Raw genomic sequence first — 19,333 nt, 5'->3', positions numbered from 1 at the left:
CAAAAGAAACAGCCAAGAGAATTAAAAGGGGCACCAGGAACAGAGAGACAGGAGGCAAGAGATTGCTGTTCTCTTTATAATCCTAACAGCACTATATGACATTTTTTTTTTAATATTTATTTATTTGGCTGCACCAGGTCTTGGGTGCAGCTCTCAGGATCTTCACTCTTCTCTGGGGCATGAGGGATCTTTCTAGTTGTGTCATGCCAATTCCTAGTTGCGCAACACAGGATCTTAGTTCCCTGACCAGGGATCAAACCCCGGCCCCCTGCATTGGGAGCACAAAGTCTTAGCCACTGGACCACCATGGAAGTTCCCCCATCTGACTTTTAAAATGATACCTAACCTTTACTCTAAAGTTTATACCAAGCATAATGCAGAAGCATATGCTTCTACTGGGTGAATTTTATAGGATGCAAAGTATTCCTCAATACAAATACAGGGGAAAAAAAAAAAAACAATTTAAGATACATGCACAATTAGATACTACTACTGATTCACCAGAATGAATAGAATTTAAAGCAACTGACAATTTCACGGGCTGGGAAGACAGGGAATGGATTGTACAACGGTGCAACCACTGGAAAGCCCACCGATACAAAAGCTGAAGCTACACACTCTGACTCACCAATTTCAGTTCTACATACTATATATATATATCTCTCTCTCTCTCCAAAGAAATGTGCACCTGTATGGACTAAAAGGCCATGCTCATACCAGCACTATTCATAGTAAATACTGCAAAGAAACTAAATGTCCATCAACGGAGGACTGAGTGAACTTTGCTGTATTCACGTAGTAGAATACTATATAACAACCAGAAATCGATGACTGCCTCACGCCGCAGATATGGGCGAATCTTACACACCCAGTGTGAGTGAAAAGAGCCAGAGATCAAGAAGGACAGGTTGCACGATTTCATGTACAGCAAGTTCAAACACAGGCAAAACTAAGGTATAGAAATGAGCCTGGGGGTGGGGGTGGGTAGTGACCGGAAGAGCACAGAGGGAACCCTCTGGATATAGGAAATGTCGTGACCTTGTGCTGGCTGGTGCTGACGTGGGTGTGTTCTACACACCCATTTGTAGGATTTGTGAAAGGGCAAGTACTGACCATTCGAGACTGAAGCGTTTTACAGAATGTTCACTACACCCAAAAATGAGAATAATAAAAAAGATGGGTTCCAGATGGGACCCTGGAGTCTAATGAGCCTATGGACCATCCAGAGGGGCCAACAGCATCCTAGAGGCCCTCGGAGAGGACCAGACTAGAGCCAGGGATTCACGGTGAATGACATATTTTAACTGCAGCAATCACTTCTACTGCCACTTCTGCAGAGGGCTATTTGTGTGCTGGGCACTTCCGGGCCACTAAATGAACCCATTTCATAGATAAGAAAACCGAGGCTTTGAGTCATCACCCAGCAAGGCAAGGAGGAAAACATCGAAACTCCAGCAATCCAACCTCAGTCCCTAGGCCCTCCGGCCTTCAGCAGTTATCTGGAGATTGCAGACAGAGCCCCAGCTGGTGTATGGAGACCCAGCCCATACACAATTATTCATGACAAGTGTGCAAAGCAGGTTTTTCACTCTGGGCTGAGGGTCCATCTCTTCGTTACCTGGGATGCAGATGGTAAATACATTCACAGCCTGCAGAGGCAGTGAGCTTTTATGATCCCCACTAAATGGCCTTGACTTCCTCCAAAGTTAAATGCCAGGCCTCTGCGGGCAGCTGGTGCAACAAGGACCCTAGCCCTGGGGGGGGCCCTGTTAGGGCCCCCCTGCCCCGAAGCCCCTGGGCAGGCCTAAAGCCTATGCCCTCCAAAGTTGGGCTGGGAAGTGAAGGACAGGGGAGGTTCATGACAGGACCCCATGTGACCAAAGAGAGGGCTTAAGGGACCTGGTGGCAGGTCACTAAGATCAGACTGGTCCACGCCAGGAGCCAAGCACGCCCCGAGCTGGCCACGTTCAAATCAAGAAGGCTCCATCACCACCATCTCCTCAAATCCTCTCCTCCCCATTCCTGCAAAAGCAGCACCAACCAAAAACCCCGTCTGTTGTCCTCCTTATCAGCTCCTCCACATCTATCTCCAAGGCCCCACCCTCCCAAGGAACCACACCCCAGCCTTCCCCTCCAGCTCCCCTCCCGGGTCTCCAACATCATCCTGATAGCCTCCTCATCACTGACAAGTCCCCAGCTTCTCTCCCATCTACCAGCCTCCAGCAATCCAGACTAACTTTGTTAAACGCCTCCCTGGAAATAATTTCAAAGGAAAGTCTGAACTAGCACAGCGAACAAACAGTCCAACTGCCCTATGACCTCCCTGAGGTTCAGCAACTGTGAACCGCTTTCTCACCCGACGTGTTATCTGAAGTCATCTGACTTATCATCGTCTGCCACATCTGAACATTTTAGATGAGTTTTTTTTCCTCTTCCTGAGCCATTCCTGAGCCTAAGCTGCAGCCCTCACACCCCCTGCCCCTGAAAGTCTCTCGTCCGAAGAGCAAGGCTGCTCTCTTACATAATCACAGTACGACTTCATGAAACGTGATCCTGACTGGGTGCTATCGGCTAATCTACAGTTCATATTCCAATTTCGTCAATTGCCCCAGTGATGTCCTTTAGAGCAATTTCTTCCCGGATCCAAGATCCAATCGAGGGCCACACAGGGCCTCCTGCTGTCTGTTTTTTCGTCTCCTCTAACCAGGAACAGTCCTCAGCCTTCATTTTGCCTTCCACGACATGTTTTGTTTAAGAGTCCAGACTGGTTCCATAAAATGTCCCTCAATTTGAGTCACTCCCTCCATTTAAAACCCTCCACTGCCTTCTCACTCCTCACAGTTTGAAATTCCAAGACCTCATTACTGGCCTTCAGGGACCTGCAGGGTCCCATCCACTCCCCTTCCCCTCCTCTCATCCCCCCTCCCCACCCCGCCAAGCTCCGGCTTTTCTCAGGGCTCCAGCCAGTCACCACTTGGCCAAAAAGAGACCCTCGGCATTTCCCTTCCTTCACAGCCTCTATCTCTCATTAAAATGACTTCCTTGGCGGACTTACGTTTACTGCCTGGCCCCCTGCACACTAAGATGGGAGATTCAGTGACAGCAAAGACTTCTGTATTTGGTCACCGCGGAGCCCCAGAGCTAGAGCGGTGCCTGGCACGCAGGAGGCCCTTGGAAATCCCTCTGCAGAACAAATGAACAAGTGCGGAAAGAAGAAAGCGTGGGGTTGAGAGCTAAAGAACCAAGAGGCTCAGAGAGCAGGAGGGGAGGGCTGCAGAGGCCCTTCCAGATTCTAGAACCTCCCTCAGGCCTCCCTTGGGCCTCTGCCCAGAGGAGGATGCACCTAGCAAATCTCCCTTATCTTGGGGATCGCATCACTCCACCAGTCAGTCCCACTGATTAAGCTTTTTAAATCAATCCCAGTAGGCCGACAGGCTGGATTCCAGAGATAGAGCTGATCAGACCCTGGAGAAGGCCCACAGCCAGCTATTGTCCACCGGTCAGTCCAAAGTGCAGGACCTGATCCTGGGTTCCTACCTTTACATTCACACAGCCTCCAGGGGCCAGGCCCGGGTGTCGGGGGCAGGGAGAATAAACATCCAAACACAAAATCCTGCTAACAGCTCTTTAATTGCAATGGTGAGGAGGACTGAATCCAAGCCTCCCAAACCCAGAGCAGAGGGGCTGGCGGACCAGGTGCTTGTCACTTACTTGTCCATTTCACCCACTGCTGTGAACATTTCAGGGCTCACACACCTCACAATACTCAAGGATACGGGGAAGAGAACTGGGACTCTTCATCCCAAGCCCCATCTATACCTGATTTCATCTCCTCTTGAGCAGAACAAGGAGTCACCCCTCTCGGCTCAGACCTCATCTCCTCCCTGAAGACCCTCACTCGTCACAACCCCTGTCACTACCTGCCTGAATGGGGTCCCAGCCACCACCACCTCCCCAGCCAGGGGGCCCTTGCAGCTCTGAGCTCTCCCCACTCGGCCAGCTCCCTCTTGCCTTGGAAAGCTGGATCTACCCGGAGTTCCCGCCCACACTGGAGTCCAGAGGTAATTGGGCCTCTCTGGCTGTGTGACCCCGGGCAAATAGCTCAGCCTCTCCAGGCTTCCCAGTACAAAAATAAATAAAGATGAGGCAGATAACACTGGCGAGACTTAGAGAGCTGACAGCCAAGAAGGTGATGCGCCCGTTGAAAGAGAAAATTTAGCACCTGCACCCCGCAAGAAGGGCGGGGACGTTCCCGGTGAAGGAATTTGTAATCCGGCCCCACCCCAAACAGTGAATGGGGAGCCGCTCCCCACCGCCTGGCTAATGGGATTAGCCGTGGGCTCGCTCTGGGCGTTGGCCTGGGGTCCCTAGGTTTCTGGGGTCCCTAGGTCTCAGTACGGCCACCGTACTGAGAAGGTGCGGGGAGCGAGAGCCAGTGCCAGCCAGCCTTCCCTCCGCGGCTGCACCGGCCTGAGCGGCGGCCTCCGCGCCCTGCCGGGGTAGCGCTTCCCGCGCCCGGCTCTGTTTCCTCCATGACCTCAGCCGCCGAGCACGCAGAACTCAGGCCGCTCCTAACGTACAAGGCGCCGGCACAGGCCTCTGCAGCCACCTCCCGCTGGACTTCCCCGTCCTGCCTGCCCCTTCACCAAGCCTCTTCGCCCGGTGCCTCAGTCTCCCCATCTACCTAATGGGCACCCAACGGGTCTGGCTGCTGCTGGGCTCAGCGCACCGGCCTGGTGTGCGCACGCAGGGGCCCCCTGGAGCAGCGGCTGTTTTCCCCCGGCTTCTGGTTAGAAGACTTGGCGGCTGCCAGGCCAGGCCCAGACAGGAGACCAGAGGCTTGCGGCGCCCTTTCCCAAGCCTCTTGGAAAGCGAGAGAAGGCCCCGCCCGTCAGAAAGACCCCGAGGTCTGATTCCAGCACCCTGCCACCTCCCGGAGCTGGGCCAAGAGACTCCCGGAGCGCAGACACAAAAATGACCGCGGCTTCTGGGGGCGCGCGAAAAGGGGGATAGCCCCGGCCCTTCCTCTGGCTAGGGTCTCCGGCACCCCTCCCTGGCCCGCAGTGCACCACTTGGGAGAAAACCCTGGCCCTCACTGTGGCAGCTCTTGGGGGACACGCGCGCCCCAAGGCCACGACCCGTTTCCTTCCCCCCCCACACACACGCCCCCCGCCCCCGCCGGCAGGGATCTTTGCGCGCGCGCCCCTCCCCCGCCCGGTGCCTCACAAAGGCCCTTTGTCCCGCCGAGCCCTGGAACTCAGGTTCCTGAAAAGTTTCAAGAGAAAAATCAAAGAAGGAGGCAAAAAAAAAAAAAAAAAAAAAAAAGCGAGCGCAGCGGAGCGGGCAGGGTCGGTGGGGCAAGGCCACGGCGGCGGCTGTGGCCGGAGGTGTCCCTTCCAAGACCCCAAGGCCAAGGGAGCGTCAGGGGGTCCCGGAGAACTCACAAGAGTCCTAGACTACACTTGGTGGTGGGAGAGATGGGTTATTCTTTTTTTTATTTAAAAGCCGAAGGTGGGACGCCAGGCACAGAGGCTGGAGGCAGCCGGAGAGCAGGGGCAGGGTTTCCCGCAGCGGCTAAAGGCAGGTCTGGGGTCCGGGTGTCTGGGAGTGCCCCCGCCAGACCGCAGCGGCCCAGGCAGGCTTCCCCCTCTCCCGCGCGGTCCCCACCGAGCCTGGGCAGCCCCGCTGGGGAAACGGCAGGATCCAGCGAGCTTTCTCCGCCCGCGCTTCCATGTCAGACTCAGGGTGTTCCCGCCGCGGATCGTGCCGGGCCGATCGTCTCCCGCGCCGCTTCCTTCCCCAAGCTTCGGGATGGCGGCCGCCCAGTGTCTGCATCCCTGCGTCGGGCCCCGCCGGCTTTGCTGCCGGAGAATAAGGGGTCTCCAGGGCCGTGGTGCTGCCTTCCTCCCGGGGTACGGGTCCTGCCACGGTTCCCCGGGGACGTGGGGTCTTCTCAAGGGCAGCCGGCCGCCCGCTGAAGGCCGAGTTCCCAGTGTTGGGGGGTCTCTGTTCTCTTGCCCACCCCCCACTCCACACCCCCCCACACACACACACACCAGGCGCCCGGACTAGCTGGAGACCCCACACGAGAGACTAGAAGCTAAGGACCGACTCCGGACGCCCGGCGCCTGAAAGGACATTTGCCAAGAAAAGCATTGCAGCTCTGATGCAGACGTCTCCAAAGGGTGTGGAGCGGGGTTTGTTCTTTTCTCGCCCAGATTTTTAAAACTCCAGCCCAGGCTCCAACTGCAGGAGCCTCGGGTTTGGAATCGCCCCTGATGGCTCCCATTTCGGCCGACTGGAGCGCCTCGGGAGAGCCGGACGCGCCGGGGAAGGCTACAGAGTGGAGCGCCCATGTCCGTCAGGGCCTCCAGACTGGCCTCTGCCCCCGGCGGAGAGACCCCCTGGGCCTGACCGTAACTCGCGGGCACCCAGTGTACCGGTCGGGGGAGAAGGAGGGGTCGAATCCCCAGTGCGAGCTCGGGGATGGGGGAACAGACCTGGTAGTTTCCCCGGGGCCGGCCTCCCCCGCAGGATCCCGAGGGGACAAGAGGGGGCGGGCACTGCGCAGGGCACTTACCCGGGTGCGGGTGCAGGTTGAGGCCGGCCATGTACTTTCCGGGCGGCAGCGGGCCGGGCAAGCCTGAAGCGGGAAGGCGTCCGGCCGTGGCCGCGCCCACGCGGTGGCTGTCCATGGCCAGGCCGGACAGCAGCGGCGGCGGGGGGCCGTGAACGGACCGCGGGGGCCCGAAGTCTCGGCCATCCATCCTCCGCGGGAGTGCCGCGGCCAGCCCCCCACCCGGCCCGCGGGCCTCGTTCAGTGGGACTTAAAAGTTCGGCGTCGGCGTAGTCCCAGAGTCCTCTGGCGGCGGGGGCTCCGCGGCGTGCATGGCGGCGGCGGCGGCCAGCGGGGCTTGCGCTCGGCTGCGGGCCCGCGGCCCGAGGCGCACGGCCGGCCGGCGGTGGGGCCCCTCCGGGCGGCCAGGCGGAGCGGCTCGAGGCGGCGCACAAGGCGTCTTGGCGGGGAGAGGAGACGGGCCGCGTTAGAAGCAGAAGGGAGGAGAAAAGAAAAAGGAGGGGGGGGAAAAAGAAACAAAGTTCAGAAAGTCGTCTTGCCGTTCGGGACCGGGGGCTGCCGAAGAGGCCAGAAGTGAAACCAGGAGGAACCCCTTTTCCATAAAAAGTTCAATTCCATGCTCCTCCCTTCGGCGGCTTCAGGCACCTGCGCACCCGGCTCAAAAAGTGGCCAGCCCGGACTCGGCTTCGGCTGCTCACGGGTGCTCCCGAAATTGAGGAAGGCCCCTCGGCCGCGCCCGGGGCGCGTCAATACAAACCTCCGAAGTGTGTTGGATTCCTGGGCGTCACATGCTCCAGGGTTTCAAATCGTGAAACCTTCCCGTGAGCGGTGCGAAATCTCTCCCTAAACACTATGTCACTATCTGATCCGAAAAGTTTAATATTTAACCTTTGGGGGCCCTTGTCTTCCTTTTCTGAGTTTGGCTTCCCTGAGCTCGCCCCGAGCCGCGGGATTAGTTTTTTTCACGACAGAGAGTACTAAGTGGGTTTCTCATTTTTAAAGAGATTCATCGCCCCCTCTCGCCACCCGCCTCGGGCCACTATGAGTCGTACAGTCTAAGTCCGAGGACCCGAGACGTGGCATTCTCGCCTGAGGACTGGAAAGAATCCTTCAAAACAAGCTTTGGTTTCATTTTCCAACGCCCTGGCCTGGGAATCTTGCGGCCCGAGGACGTGGCCTAGCGCGGGGGATTTGGGGGGCGTCAGAGAGGAAAGGAGGCACTCAGGGGTCTCGCTCCTACCCTAGCTTGCCCCCGACCCCAAAAATAACCTACAAAGAAAACCTTGGCGGCGCCGGCCGACCGAGGGGCGCCTCCCCCAGCGTTGGGCAAATCCCCGCGTAGTTCCAGTTTAAAGCTGTTTGTTTAAAAGATTTGCCGATTCCCGTGGGGGCGGGAGGGGGGTCTGGGAGCCAACCCTGCCCTCGCCCTCCGTCTGCCCGCGGCAGCTCGGATTCCTGATTCCAAGAGGCCGGGACGCTCCTAGAGCCGCCGATCTCGCCAAAGCCACCGGGCTCACGGCTACCCGCCCTGCGCCCCGCGACCGGCTGCCTCCCAGGCCCCGGACCTGCAGACCCTCTCAGCCACAACCCCCATCCCCACCCAGGGGTCCTCCAGACTCCCTCCCCAAGTTTGCTAAGGGTGCTTATTTTAACCCGGTCTTGGTTACAAACACCCGCTCCCTCCCTCGCTGCCTCCCATCAGGCTCTGGTTACCAGATCCGCGTTTACTTTGGAAAAAATCTAAGATCGCCACATCCGAAGATACATGTCTTAAGGAGGCGATGAGCTTTCCGTGATTTTTTTAAAATGTTCTTTGTGTAGCTTTCCTTTAAAAGCCAGCGCTTCGGGGCATACCCCAGCGCCCCACTTTGGGGAAGTCGGGGTGAAGCCCCCCGCAACACCCTTGCTCTGGTAGAGAAGCTCGTTCGGCCATCTGCGGGCTCTGCTGCGTTCTCCCTACTTTTCTCCCCCTCTTAAATGCAGTTAAAATGGCTGAATTCCGGCTTTTAATTAAAAACAGCCTATAATCGAAAACGTCTAGGCGTCCCTGGCTCCCCCGCCGCCTGCCGGGAACCGAGAAGGGAACCGACGCCCCTCGGCCGGGCTGGGCGGGCTAAAGCAAAGCTGGGGGCTCAGGCGGGTGCCCAGCGTTCAGGGACTCACCCCCACCCCTCCCAGGGCGCCCCACCATGCCGGCCCTGGTTCCCCCCGATTCTGTTCTCCAGAGCTGGAGAGCTGCGGGAATCCCCAGCGCACCCCGAGGGAGAGGTGGGGTGGGGGCCATCTGGAGAAGTTTGGAGACCATCGTGCCCGGCCAGGGGGCAGGCGGACGGCCCGGCGGCGTACCTGGCGCGGCGGGGCTTCCAGATCCGGGCTCCGGCGACGGTGACTCCGGTGGCGGCCCCGGCTCCCGGCGCGGCTAGGCGCCCGTGCTGCCCGCCATCCCGCGGCCGCAGCTCCCCTTCGCCACCCGCAGCCGCCTCACACTTTTTGCCCGCCTTTCCTTTTTTTGGTAGAAAACCGCTCCCCGGGCCGAGCGCTCGACGCGCCAACTCCTCCGCCCTCCCGCGGCCGGGCTCCCGCAGCCCCCGGAAAAGCCAGCTTTCCTCCCGCCGAACTCCCCGCTTTTTAATAAAATCCAGGTAGCGCCGGTTTAAAGAATCCCAAATCTCCATATACAGCCCGGGATTGGAAAAGGTACATTACACAACCCCCCTTTCAAGTTCCTCTCGCTGGATCTAAAAAAAAAAAAAAAAAAAACCAGCGGGGGGGGAGGGGGTGACTGGGGGAAGGGAACACTCTCCGGCGAAGAAACACGCATTGTTCCCGGGTGCCCGCCTCCCCGCAGGCCGGCCCCCGGCCGCCATCCATTGGCCGCGCGCGCCGCCCATCACGCGCATGTAAACACCCTGGCCCTGGGCCATTCCTATAAAACCAATTACGGACCAAGGGGCTCCAGCAGTTTCCAGGCTCCCCTCAGCGGGGCTGAATGATCAAACCTGGTGGTGAGAATTTTTCCGGGCCGTTTCTAGGCAGCCCTCCCCCTCCACCAGCTCGGACCCCCCCCTTCCTCCTCCTCCCTTTTCCTCCCCCCTCCCCCCAGCGTCTGGGCTGAGTGATCAGAATAGAGGAAGATGGTTGTCGCCGCAATCCTGGGCTTTGCAAGGCGCGGTTTAATGGGCCGCCTGTCAGCTTCCTGCTCGCGGGAGGAGGTGACAAGCCGAGCGAGCCGGCAAGGGCCGGGGGCCCGGCGGGCTGCGCCCCGCGCCCGGGGCCCCCCGGCTCCCCACCTCCCCCGAGGCGCGCCTTCTAGAACGCGCGGTGGAAGACGCCAAAACGGACAAGGGCGGCTTTTTCCCTCCTCCCCCACCTCGCTTTAAAACAAAGCAGCGATTCATTCCCTCTCCCCGAACAGCGCGGTTGGGTGGGATGGGCAGGCGAGAAGGCCGTTTTCCTAGCCCTGGTCTGCGGGTTCCTCCCTGAAACGCGGTGTCAGATGGTTACTGATTAATATTTTGGAGAGGCCGCGGCGGCGGGCAGCGGGTGAGTTTCTAATCTTCTAAAAGGGGTTCCTATAGAAACGCGGGCCAGGGCGCGCCCCCCGCTCGCCCCGGCCGGGGTTGCGGCGCTTTGCCTCGCGCCCCTCCCCAAAGGCTCTCTGCGTGGGCGCTCCCCTCCCTTTCTCTCTCCCCCCGACCAAAAAAAAAAAAAAAAATCAGAGCAGAAAAAAGGATTAGATCGGCTGAGCGCGAACTGACTCCCTCTCGATTCTGACATTTCAGCCTATTAGCATTTCTCCACGGGGCCTTCTGAAACCTATTAAAGTGTAATATTAAAAACCTCTTGGCTGGGGGCCTCTCTCGCCTTCCATCCGCCGCGCCCCCTCCAGGGAGGGCGAGACCGGGGGAAAAAAAAAATCTGTTGAGCTCAGAGGAAGCAGCAGCCAAGCCCAAAAAGTGCTTGGCTGGCCGCAGCGGCCGGAGGGGGAGGGGAGCCCCAATCCCCCAGACTTTGTACTTTTATTTTGCGCTTTCAGCAAAATCCTTTCTGGGTTGAGTAGCCGGGAGCTGCCCGCGGCAACCTACTTGGCTGCGGGCGCGAGGAGTGCGGACGCGGTCGTAGGGGCCGTCCTGGGCGCCCGCACCCTCCGCAGCTCCGCAGGAACCCGTGCCCAGCTAGGCATTACGTACCCTCGAAAGGAAGCTTGGAGGGGCAGAAATCCTTTCCGATCCTGCCTCAGAGACCGACCGTGGTGATTAGATTTTAATTAAAACAAGAGAAGCCCGCTCTTTCGCCCCTCGCTGCGGACTCAGCGTTTTTGCATCGTTCGTTCTCCCCCCCCCATCCATTTTTAAGGCAACTTTTCTGGAGGAGGGGGATAATGAGCTAGTTCGCGCCCATTCGTTCTATTTTCTTTACTCCACTTTTAGAAAAAGAAGGGGGTAGGCTTGGAGAGCGAACTGGGGGTGTCTTAATTTAATTCCAGTATAAATTTTTGGGGAAAAAAAAGTTCAGCCTCTTGAGGGCAGTTTCAAGTTGCCCTTCCTGGAGCCTCCTGCGCTGGTTTCTAGGCTGCCCTCTTTTGGAAGCTGGAGCTCTGCGTGCTGGGGAGGGGGGGGCGGAGGGGAGAGAAGGAAAGAAAGCCTCGAAAATAGCGGGAGCCGAGGGGAAGGAGTGGCGGAGCAGGGCAAGCAGGTCTCAGTGGCGGCCGGGGCGGCCGGAGGCTCCCAGTGCAGCCCCGGGACGGCCGGGAGCACAGACCGAGAGGAGAGGGGGGTTAGAGAAAGGAGGTATTGTGTTGTGTGCCTTGGGGGAGGGGGGTGACTACAGAAGTAAAGTAAATGCAGCTGAGCTGCGCGAGGCTGCTGGAAGCCAAAGCCGGGGAAGGGGCCCTGCGTGGGGGCGCAGCCCGGGTGGGCGCCGAGTGTCTCCAGTCTTATCCAGAGGCCTTTGTGGGTTCCTAGTAAACCCTCCCACTCCCGAGCCCCCATCGCTCAGTATTCAGACCCCAAACACTTATCCTCCATCCCAATACCCCCACCCGGGATCTGGAATGTTTTTCTTTGTTTTAATATAGCTCAAGGAAAAAAAAAAAAAAGTCGAGAGAGTTGGGGTGGGGAATACAAAGGGCTTGCGGGGGTGGAAAAAAACAAAAGCCTATTTTTATAAATGTTTAATGTTTTCACCCCTGGATGCTCCAAGACGCCGTAATTGTGCCGGCGCGGTATGTGTGCCATAAATCATTTAGTTGCTAATAAAAATTGTGCCTGTTTGCCCTGGATTTGCCAATGGCGTCTGCATTTTCCAAGTGTGCGCCTGGTCGGCGTGGCGAACCAAGCCTGCATTTCATTAGGGCCGAGGTTCGGGGGGCAAGCGTAAGCCCCCTCCCTTCCCCATACCCCGGACCGTTGTGGGCTGCAGCCCCCTTGTGCCGCCCTCCCCGCGCATACCCGCGGCCCGCAGAGCCCCTGGCCAGAGCTGCCCGGGTGTAGGGCCTGGGAACCCAGAGGTGGCAGCGGCGGCTTCTCCTGGCTCGCCGGACAGATCGTGCGGGGCAGTGCCGGGTCTCCGAGCTACAGCGCGGGTCGGGGTGCGGGCCGGCCGGGCCGACCTGCGTGCGCCCGGATCTTTGCTCTTCTCCGCCGGCGCCCCGCCGCCCGCACTCGCCGGGTAAACAGGCGGCCGGGAGCCATCTTAAGGGCGGCGGACGGATCCCAAATGGAGAGGTGGGCGCAGTCCATGCTGCTTTCAAGACCCCCCGCCATTCGTAGGGGGCCTCGGAGGCACCCCCGGCCGGCGCTCGCGGTCTGGGGAAACACGTTCCCCGCTCTGGTGGCCACACTCAACATAAACCCGGGCCTGGGCGCCCCTCGCGGAGCGGGTCAGAGCGCGCGGGCTCCGCGGTCCTCCCGGGTCCAGCCGCCATCTTCCACCCCTCCCCCCCGCATACTTGTGTTTACTCGGCAGGATCCGTGGCCAAAAAAGTGTGTGTTGACGCAGTGTGTGTGTGCGCGTGTGTTTTGTACTGGCTGGGCGGAAAATCGGCTGAAGCGGGGAACCTCCTCGCAACCCCAAACCTCAGTCTGCCGGAGGACCCGCCCAGGCCCGCGCTGTTGTCCGCGGTTATCCCCGGGGCCGCCAGAGCCGAGGCCTTTTGTACGTTCCCGGGTCTCCAGTTCGGTGGACGCAGCCCGACTGACAATCTTCTTTCGCTTTGTTTTAAAACCAAAGGAGAGGCCAACCTTGGACTCAGCGTTCCCTGGCCGCTCCTTTGTCGCGGCGCGGGCTGAGCGTTCCGCGCTTTGGGGCAATCCTGCCCAATTCAGGGTCAAACCCTGTGCTCCCGGTAATGCTGGTGTGGCTGGCCGCAGGGACGGCATTCTCCCCCGACCCCTTTCCCCACCCCACCCCCCACGAAAAGAAACCATCGTTTCCTAGGCGAGGACACCCGAGCCACCTCCACCACTTGCCCCAAGCCGCTTTGGGCAGTGGGACCGAAATCCCCGCGCTCCACCAGCCTCTCCATGAAGGCAGCCCCGGGAATTCGCCGGCCTTCGCTGCCCGCTTGGGAAGCCGTGTCGCAGTCTTTTAAGCGCCTGTTTTCAGGTTCCAGATCAGACGACCAGGGAGCTCCTGGCCCGGGTACTGCTAAAACCCGGAGAGGCCCCGCACGGGAAAGCCAGGCTCACCATCCCCTTGCCGGGACTGGCCCAGTCACGACTCGGCGCCGAGCCGAGCTTCGACCAGCCCCGCCGAAATCAGTCCCGACCCGCCAGGAAGCCTAAGGATGCCTCGCCAGAGAGCGGAAAGCCGCAGGGGCCGGGACGCACTGCACACAGAGCGGGGACCCCGGAGCGTCTGGCCGGCCGACCGGGTCCCGCGGATCCCTGCGGCGCTCGGCTCCGCCTCCAGCCCTGGCCTTTTCCCCAGGCCGGGTCGGGTCTTCCACTCGACTGTTTGGCTTTAAGGGGACGGAGACAGTCTCCGGTGCGGGGGGCCGGCTGGGGCCATAAATCTGGGCGCGGGGGGAGGGGGGCCTCTTTCCCACTGCCTGGGCCGGTATTCCCGGTGAGGCCGGCGTCTGGACCGCACCGGACACCCTGTCCTCCAGGTCAGGTCGTGGGGGCCCTGAGATTAAGCAGGGAGTCAAGTCAGAAATTTCCCTGTTGGCTAGAGAGTGAACGAACAGCCTTGTCCACTGGGCACCACCAGCTTCCATCCCTGCGGCCGCGGGACCCTGAGGGGGCCTGGGCCTCCCCTGACTGCTCCCTGGGGTAGGGGCGCCCAGCGACGCGCTTACTACTTGGAAGGCGAGGTGAGGCTGCGGTGGGCGCGCACCGCCACCCGCAGGCGCGCCTGCCTGAGCCCAGTTCGGGTTCTGTGCGTGCCATCCTGGGACGACGACTGGGTCACAGTGGCTTCTCAGAACTCAGCCTCCCAGCGCGGACTCTGCGGCCATTCTGGGCCACCCTTCTGCCCTTGGAGCGCTCTGTGGGTGCACCATGTGGGGAGGGGGACTTTTTGTGTGCATCGAGGACCAAAAGGGGTCTCCGGGCGCCTCGCCTGTAGGCAAAGGGCTCATCTGGTTCCCCACCCGGTGCCAGCCCCATCTCCTCTTTGCTATTCCCTGTGTGGACCCAGTTCGACCCCCTCGTCAGCCACCCTCTTTGTCGAAAACAGGCGAACCAGCGGGAAAGCAGGAATGGGTCCAGCGCTGGAGGCAGCCTGGCAGGGGCGGCAGTCTTTCTACCCCAGGCAGGAGCAGGGCGGGTAGAGGGGGACTGATCCAGATGGGGTGGATTTGCAATAATTACGCTTAATGTCACCAGCTTTGTCTGTCTCTTTGCCAGAGGGGCGGGGAACAGGCCTTCGCACCAGTGCTCTGCAGCCGACAAGCAGGCAGAGCACTCTATTCATCAGGACAGCCACCTCTGGACAGCCTCCTGGACTTTGGTGGGGACAGCCGCCGAAGGGGGAGGCATTCACACACACACACACACACACCACTTACACACTCACCGTGCCTCCTGGGAGCCTCCCTGTGCCAGTGACACGACAGCAAACTGGCACGTGGAAGATGCCGGAGGCGGAGGGTTTGGAAACCTCGCTGCGAAATACTCACCCAGGGAGCTTCGGCTCCTTCCTAGAATTTCTAAAAGCACAAGTGAAGGGAACGAGGCCTCCGGGCCGAGCCCAGAAGAATTTGAGCGCTCCCCTTGGCGGTGGGAACGCAGCCTGGGAGTGGAGAGGCGGGTGAGCCGCATTCCGGCCGCGCCTCCCCCGGCCCCAGCCCCGCCGTGCCTCAGGAAGCGCCTCAGAAAACAAAGCGCTGCGGTTTCAGCCCAAGGTTAAAGTCCACCGCGAGCGTCGTGTGTGTGTGTGTGTGTGTGTGTGTGTGTGTGTGTGTGTGTGTGTGTGTGTGTGTGTGTGTGTGTGTGTGTGTGTGTGTGTTTCCCCCCAGAATCCTAGAGCGATAGTGTTTCTCCCAATAAACCGCCAATAAATCAGCCTGGGGGCCGCCTGCTAAGGAGCTCTGCTGACCTTGGGGACTGGATCTTCTGCTAGACCCGTTGGGGAACAGGCACAGGGAGGGGCCCCGTGTGCCAGCCGAGCCCCCTCCCACTCCGCAGAGGAGCAGAAGAAGGACTGGCCAAGGGCATTCAGGGGCGCTTATTGGGGTACTAGTGTTCCCAGGGGATGGGACAGCTGTGGTTATTTGCAGGGGAGGTGGGGGGCTGGCAGTATTTGGAGGGTGAGGCTGACCACGTGTCCATTGAGCGCCTAGGGTCCCCACACTGTTCTAGGCACCCAGGGAAGGGACACCGGGCACGGGCAAGGCCTCTGTCGGGGCCTTCTTTGTCTGGGTGTGCCTGGGTGTGTTCCACAAGCCTGTGTGTGCGCCCATGACTAATGGGATTTATGTATGTCAGTGGCCAGGGTGACTAATGGAGGGCTTGGCAGCCTGTGTGCTTGCGGTGGGGGGTGGGGGAGGGTTTGCCAGGGGAGGAGTGCTGCACCTCTCGATGGGGAGTCAGTCCCCCCCAGGGGCTGCCCGCCCGTCTCCTCCAGGTCCTCTTCTGCTGCCGGCTGGCAGCTCCATTTGGGCCTATGAACCCCCACCCGGCAGGCCTGTGCATGCTGAGAGCTCCGGAGTAAATTCCACGGGCAGCCTGGCCCCCCAGAGGCGTCTCCGCCCCTGCCCACCGCCCTGCCCCACGTGGCCCCTGCACACCCAGCCCAGCCCACCTGCATCCACAGCAGGACGCTCAGGCTTGCTCTCCCGTCTGAAAATTCCTTCTGCTTCAAACCTCTGCTCCGTGCAGGCTTGGGCTGCCCTCTGACACGGGTGCTGTCTGGCCCATTTAACAGACCAGAAACCCGAGGTGCAGAAAGCAGCGGTGGACCCACACGGGCGCAGAGCAATGGGGGATACCAATGGGGAGTCCCAGCACCCCTGGGAGCCCCAAGCCTGACCACGGCTAGCTGAGAAAAGGTTCACAGCCGACTGCACTAACCCAGCCTGCCACCCCACTCCTGCCTTGCCTCGTCCACCGTCTCCACCTTCTCCTGGGGCCTCTCTCCTGCCCTCGCCTGGGACGGGGAGGCAACAGGGGTCAGAGGTTAATGGGAGCCCCTTTGGCCTGGGCCTGGTAGGGGCAGGGTAAGGTCAGGCTGACTGAAGGAGCCTGGCCCCCGTTCCCGGCTGGGAGGGCTCTTTGGTCAGGAGTTCAGGGGCCCTGGGGCTCCCTTTACCTAGAGGAGCTCGGACTCAGCACGTCCTTGGAGAATCCCACCTCCCGTCTCCCTAGGGGTCTCCTGGTCTGACACACCACCCCAGTCTGGACATTCCTCCGGATATTCGTTCTGCTCCTTACACATACCTTCTGTTGCACACGTCTGTCCCCCTGTTAGAGACACACTCATCCAAAGGGTCCCTGGGAGCCACAGAAGTGAGATGCCTTCCTAAGACCACCCAGTCTGGGTGACAACCAGCAAGCCAGACAGGTTTCAACCCAGCTCTGCGTCTTCGTGCTCCTCACTGGTCCTCCGAGGCCAGTGGTGGCCTCTCTAGGGAGGGGACGGCAGGACCAAACCCTGCTTCCCAGGCCTCCCAGGAGCCTCCTACCCCACAGGCTTCCAGGATGTGTATGCGTGTGTGTGTGTGTGTGTGTGTGTGTGTGTGTGAGTCACACACGAGCCTCTCTCACTCTCTTCACCCCCTCCCTCCTTTTTTTTTTAATCCTTCTTTGGCATTTTTCTTTCAAGCAGAAAATAAAAACATTTCCCATGGCTACAGCTTTGAAAGCTTCCCTCGCCTTCCTGCCTCTTTCTCACCCCTACCCCTGTCAGTCCATTTCCAGAGTCAGCAGAAAGTCAAAAACAAACCCACAAAGATCAAGCCTGACAGGGCCCCCCCTTCCCATGTCCCTCCACTTTCCCTGCCTGTCTTGGTCTGCCCCACCCCCACACACATGCACGCACGCACTCACATACTTTCTGCAGCCGCAGGGAGTCTCTTAAGAACCTTCTAGAGCCACCCTGCCAGAAAGGCCTGCTTACGAGGTTTCTCCTGCTGGAAATATGTGGCTTCTCCCCCACCCTCCTCTGTCCAGCCCAGCTCACCTGGCCCAGCTCCCCTGGGCCTTCTTCATGGAGCCCCTCTCCCATGTGTTGAATACCTCCCCACCAAAATTCATGTGTTCAAATCCTGACCCCCAGTACCTCCAAGTGTAACATTATTTGGAAATAGGGTCATTGTACCTAGTGACGATGAGATCATACTGGAGGAGGACTGGTGTCCTCATACGAACGGGACGCAGACAGAGGCAGAGGCCAGGAAGACATCCTGCCCCTTAGTCCAGAAGGAACTAACGCCGCCCGCACCTTGACCTTGGGCTTCCTGCCTTCAGAACTGAGAGAGAATCCATTTCTGTGGCTTCAGTCAATGGCCTTTTGTTATACCAGCCTTAGCAAACCAATATACCAGCCCAGTTTTTCTTTTTCTTTTTTTGAAGGATCTTGGTTCCCCAACCAAGGATTGAACACACAACCTTGGCAGAGGAAGCACAGAGTCCTAACTACTGGACTGCCAGGGAATTTCCATACCATCCCAAGAGTCAGGCCTGAAACGAATGAACAGAAGTGGCCCGGCATCTAGCGGGGGGAATGGGTTGCAGCCAGTAGTCCCCAGGGGGTCAGATCTCCTGTTGTTCATGGTGCATCATCAGAATGGGCTAGGTTATGCGGCAGTGACAAAAATCCCCAATATCTCAGTAGTTCAACACAGCTCCTACGAATGTGTTCTCCCCAACACGTGGTCTGCTCTGAGCCTGGGCAACCCTCCAGGGCAGCTGAACTCCATGTGGTGACTCAGCATCCCAGGCCACTTAGATTTCCTGAGTTGTCCACCTCCATGTAAGGTCATCCTGGGGAAGAGAGGATCATCATAGAGGACTCTCACTGCCAGAGCATTTATCATTCCTTGTATTTATTCCCTTGTGTTTGTTTACAAATACGTACACGTCAGGATCTGTGCTAGGGCCTGATGATAAAGTGAACACGATGAACCAGAATTCCCCTCCCTGTGGGGCTTCCAGTCCAGAGAAGGGGACAGCTGGTTAACAGAGAGCCGTGAGCCTGGTGAGCGCTGCCAAGGAGAAAGCCCAGGAGCAGTAGGAGGAGCCACGTCACACGGGGCCTCCACCTAAAACAAGAAGGAGAGGTTTTAAGTGGGCCCCAGGGACTTCCCTGGTGGCTCTGGCGATAAAAAATCTGCCTGCAATGAGGAAGACCTGGGTTCGACCCCTGGGCTGGGAAGATCCCCTGGAGGAGGGAATGGAAACCCACTCTAGTATTCTTGCCTGGAAAATCCCCACGGACAGAGGAGCCTGGCAGACTACCGTCCATGGGGTTGCAAGCAACTGAGCGACGAAGCACAGGGACTTCCCTGGTGACCCAGAGATGAAGAATCCACCTTCCAATGCCCAGGATGTAGGTTCAATCCCTGGTCAGAGAACTAAGATCCCACATGCTTTGAGGCAACTGAGGCCATACGCCTTAACCACTGAGCCCACACGCGACAGCGAAGGTCCCTCCTGCTTTCAACTAAGAACCGACGCAGCCAAAAATAAATAAATGGATTTTTTTTTTTTTTTAGTAAAAAGGGGGCTTCCCTGGTGGCTCAGTGGTAAAGAATCCACCTGCCAATGCAGGAGACACAGGTTCCATCCCTGATCCGGGAAGATCCCACATGCGATGGAGCAGCGAAGCCCGTGCATCCCACCTATTGAGCCTGTGCTCCAGAGCCCAGCTTGTGCTCTAGCAGCCTGGAAGCCGCAACCACCGAGTCCACATGCCTTGACTACTGAAGCCCGAATGTCCTAGGTGGATCAAGGACCCCCTCCCTCCCTCTCAATTTTTAATTATCTTCCCATTGGCCCCATCCTCTCCTGCGAACTTCCATTTTCTCTGTGTGGTAGGCAATGGCCATGTGCAGTGAGAAAGAGGCAATTCCCCAGCAGCTTATCCAGAAAGATGGAAACGCTGGACAGAAAACAGACTGCCAATAAGCTGTCTTCCCATCACGCTCTTCTCTAAGGGCAAGATCTAATCAGACCTGAGGAATGACTGATGGATGAGATTTTTCCACAAAGCCTTGCCCCAGAGGCAGAGCTTCACCGGGGGTGGGGCTTGTACCAGCCGCAAACCTGGAGGCTTTCCCCGGTCCCTCCCCTGCCTCGGCCTCCCCCTTCTCCC

The 19,333-nt window shown here is 59.0% G+C and overlaps 1 protein-coding gene across 5 annotated transcripts in view; it reads right to left on the bottom strand.

Annotated features, from left to right (window-relative positions):
* TNRC18 (trinucleotide repeat containing 18) overlaps positions 1-9,494 on the bottom strand; it is an 84,858-nt gene extending 75,364 nt beyond the window's left edge. For all 5 annotated transcript variants that reach the window (XM_055562681.1, XM_055562684.1, XM_055562682.1 and 2 more), the window contains exons 1-2: positions 8,924-9,494; positions 6,581-7,016 (exon numbers count right to left, since the gene is read on the bottom strand). In XM_055562681.1, coding sequence (XP_055418656.1) covers positions 6,581-6,767 — 187 coding nt within the window. In that variant the 5' untranslated portion in view covers positions 6,768-7,016; positions 8,924-9,494. The remainder of the gene's footprint in view (positions 1-6,580; positions 7,017-8,923) is intronic.
* Between the last annotated feature and the right edge of the window lie 9,839 nt (positions 9,495-19,333).

The sequence above is a fragment of the Bubalus kerabau genome, chromosome 23 (genome assembly GCF_029407905.1).
Source record: "Bubalus kerabau isolate K-KA32 ecotype Philippines breed swamp buffalo chromosome 23, PCC_UOA_SB_1v2, whole genome shotgun sequence".
Taxonomy (NCBI): Eukaryota; Metazoa; Chordata; class Mammalia; order Artiodactyla; family Bovidae; genus Bubalus; species Bubalus kerabau.
This window is presented reverse-complemented; position numbering and strand designations above follow the sequence as displayed.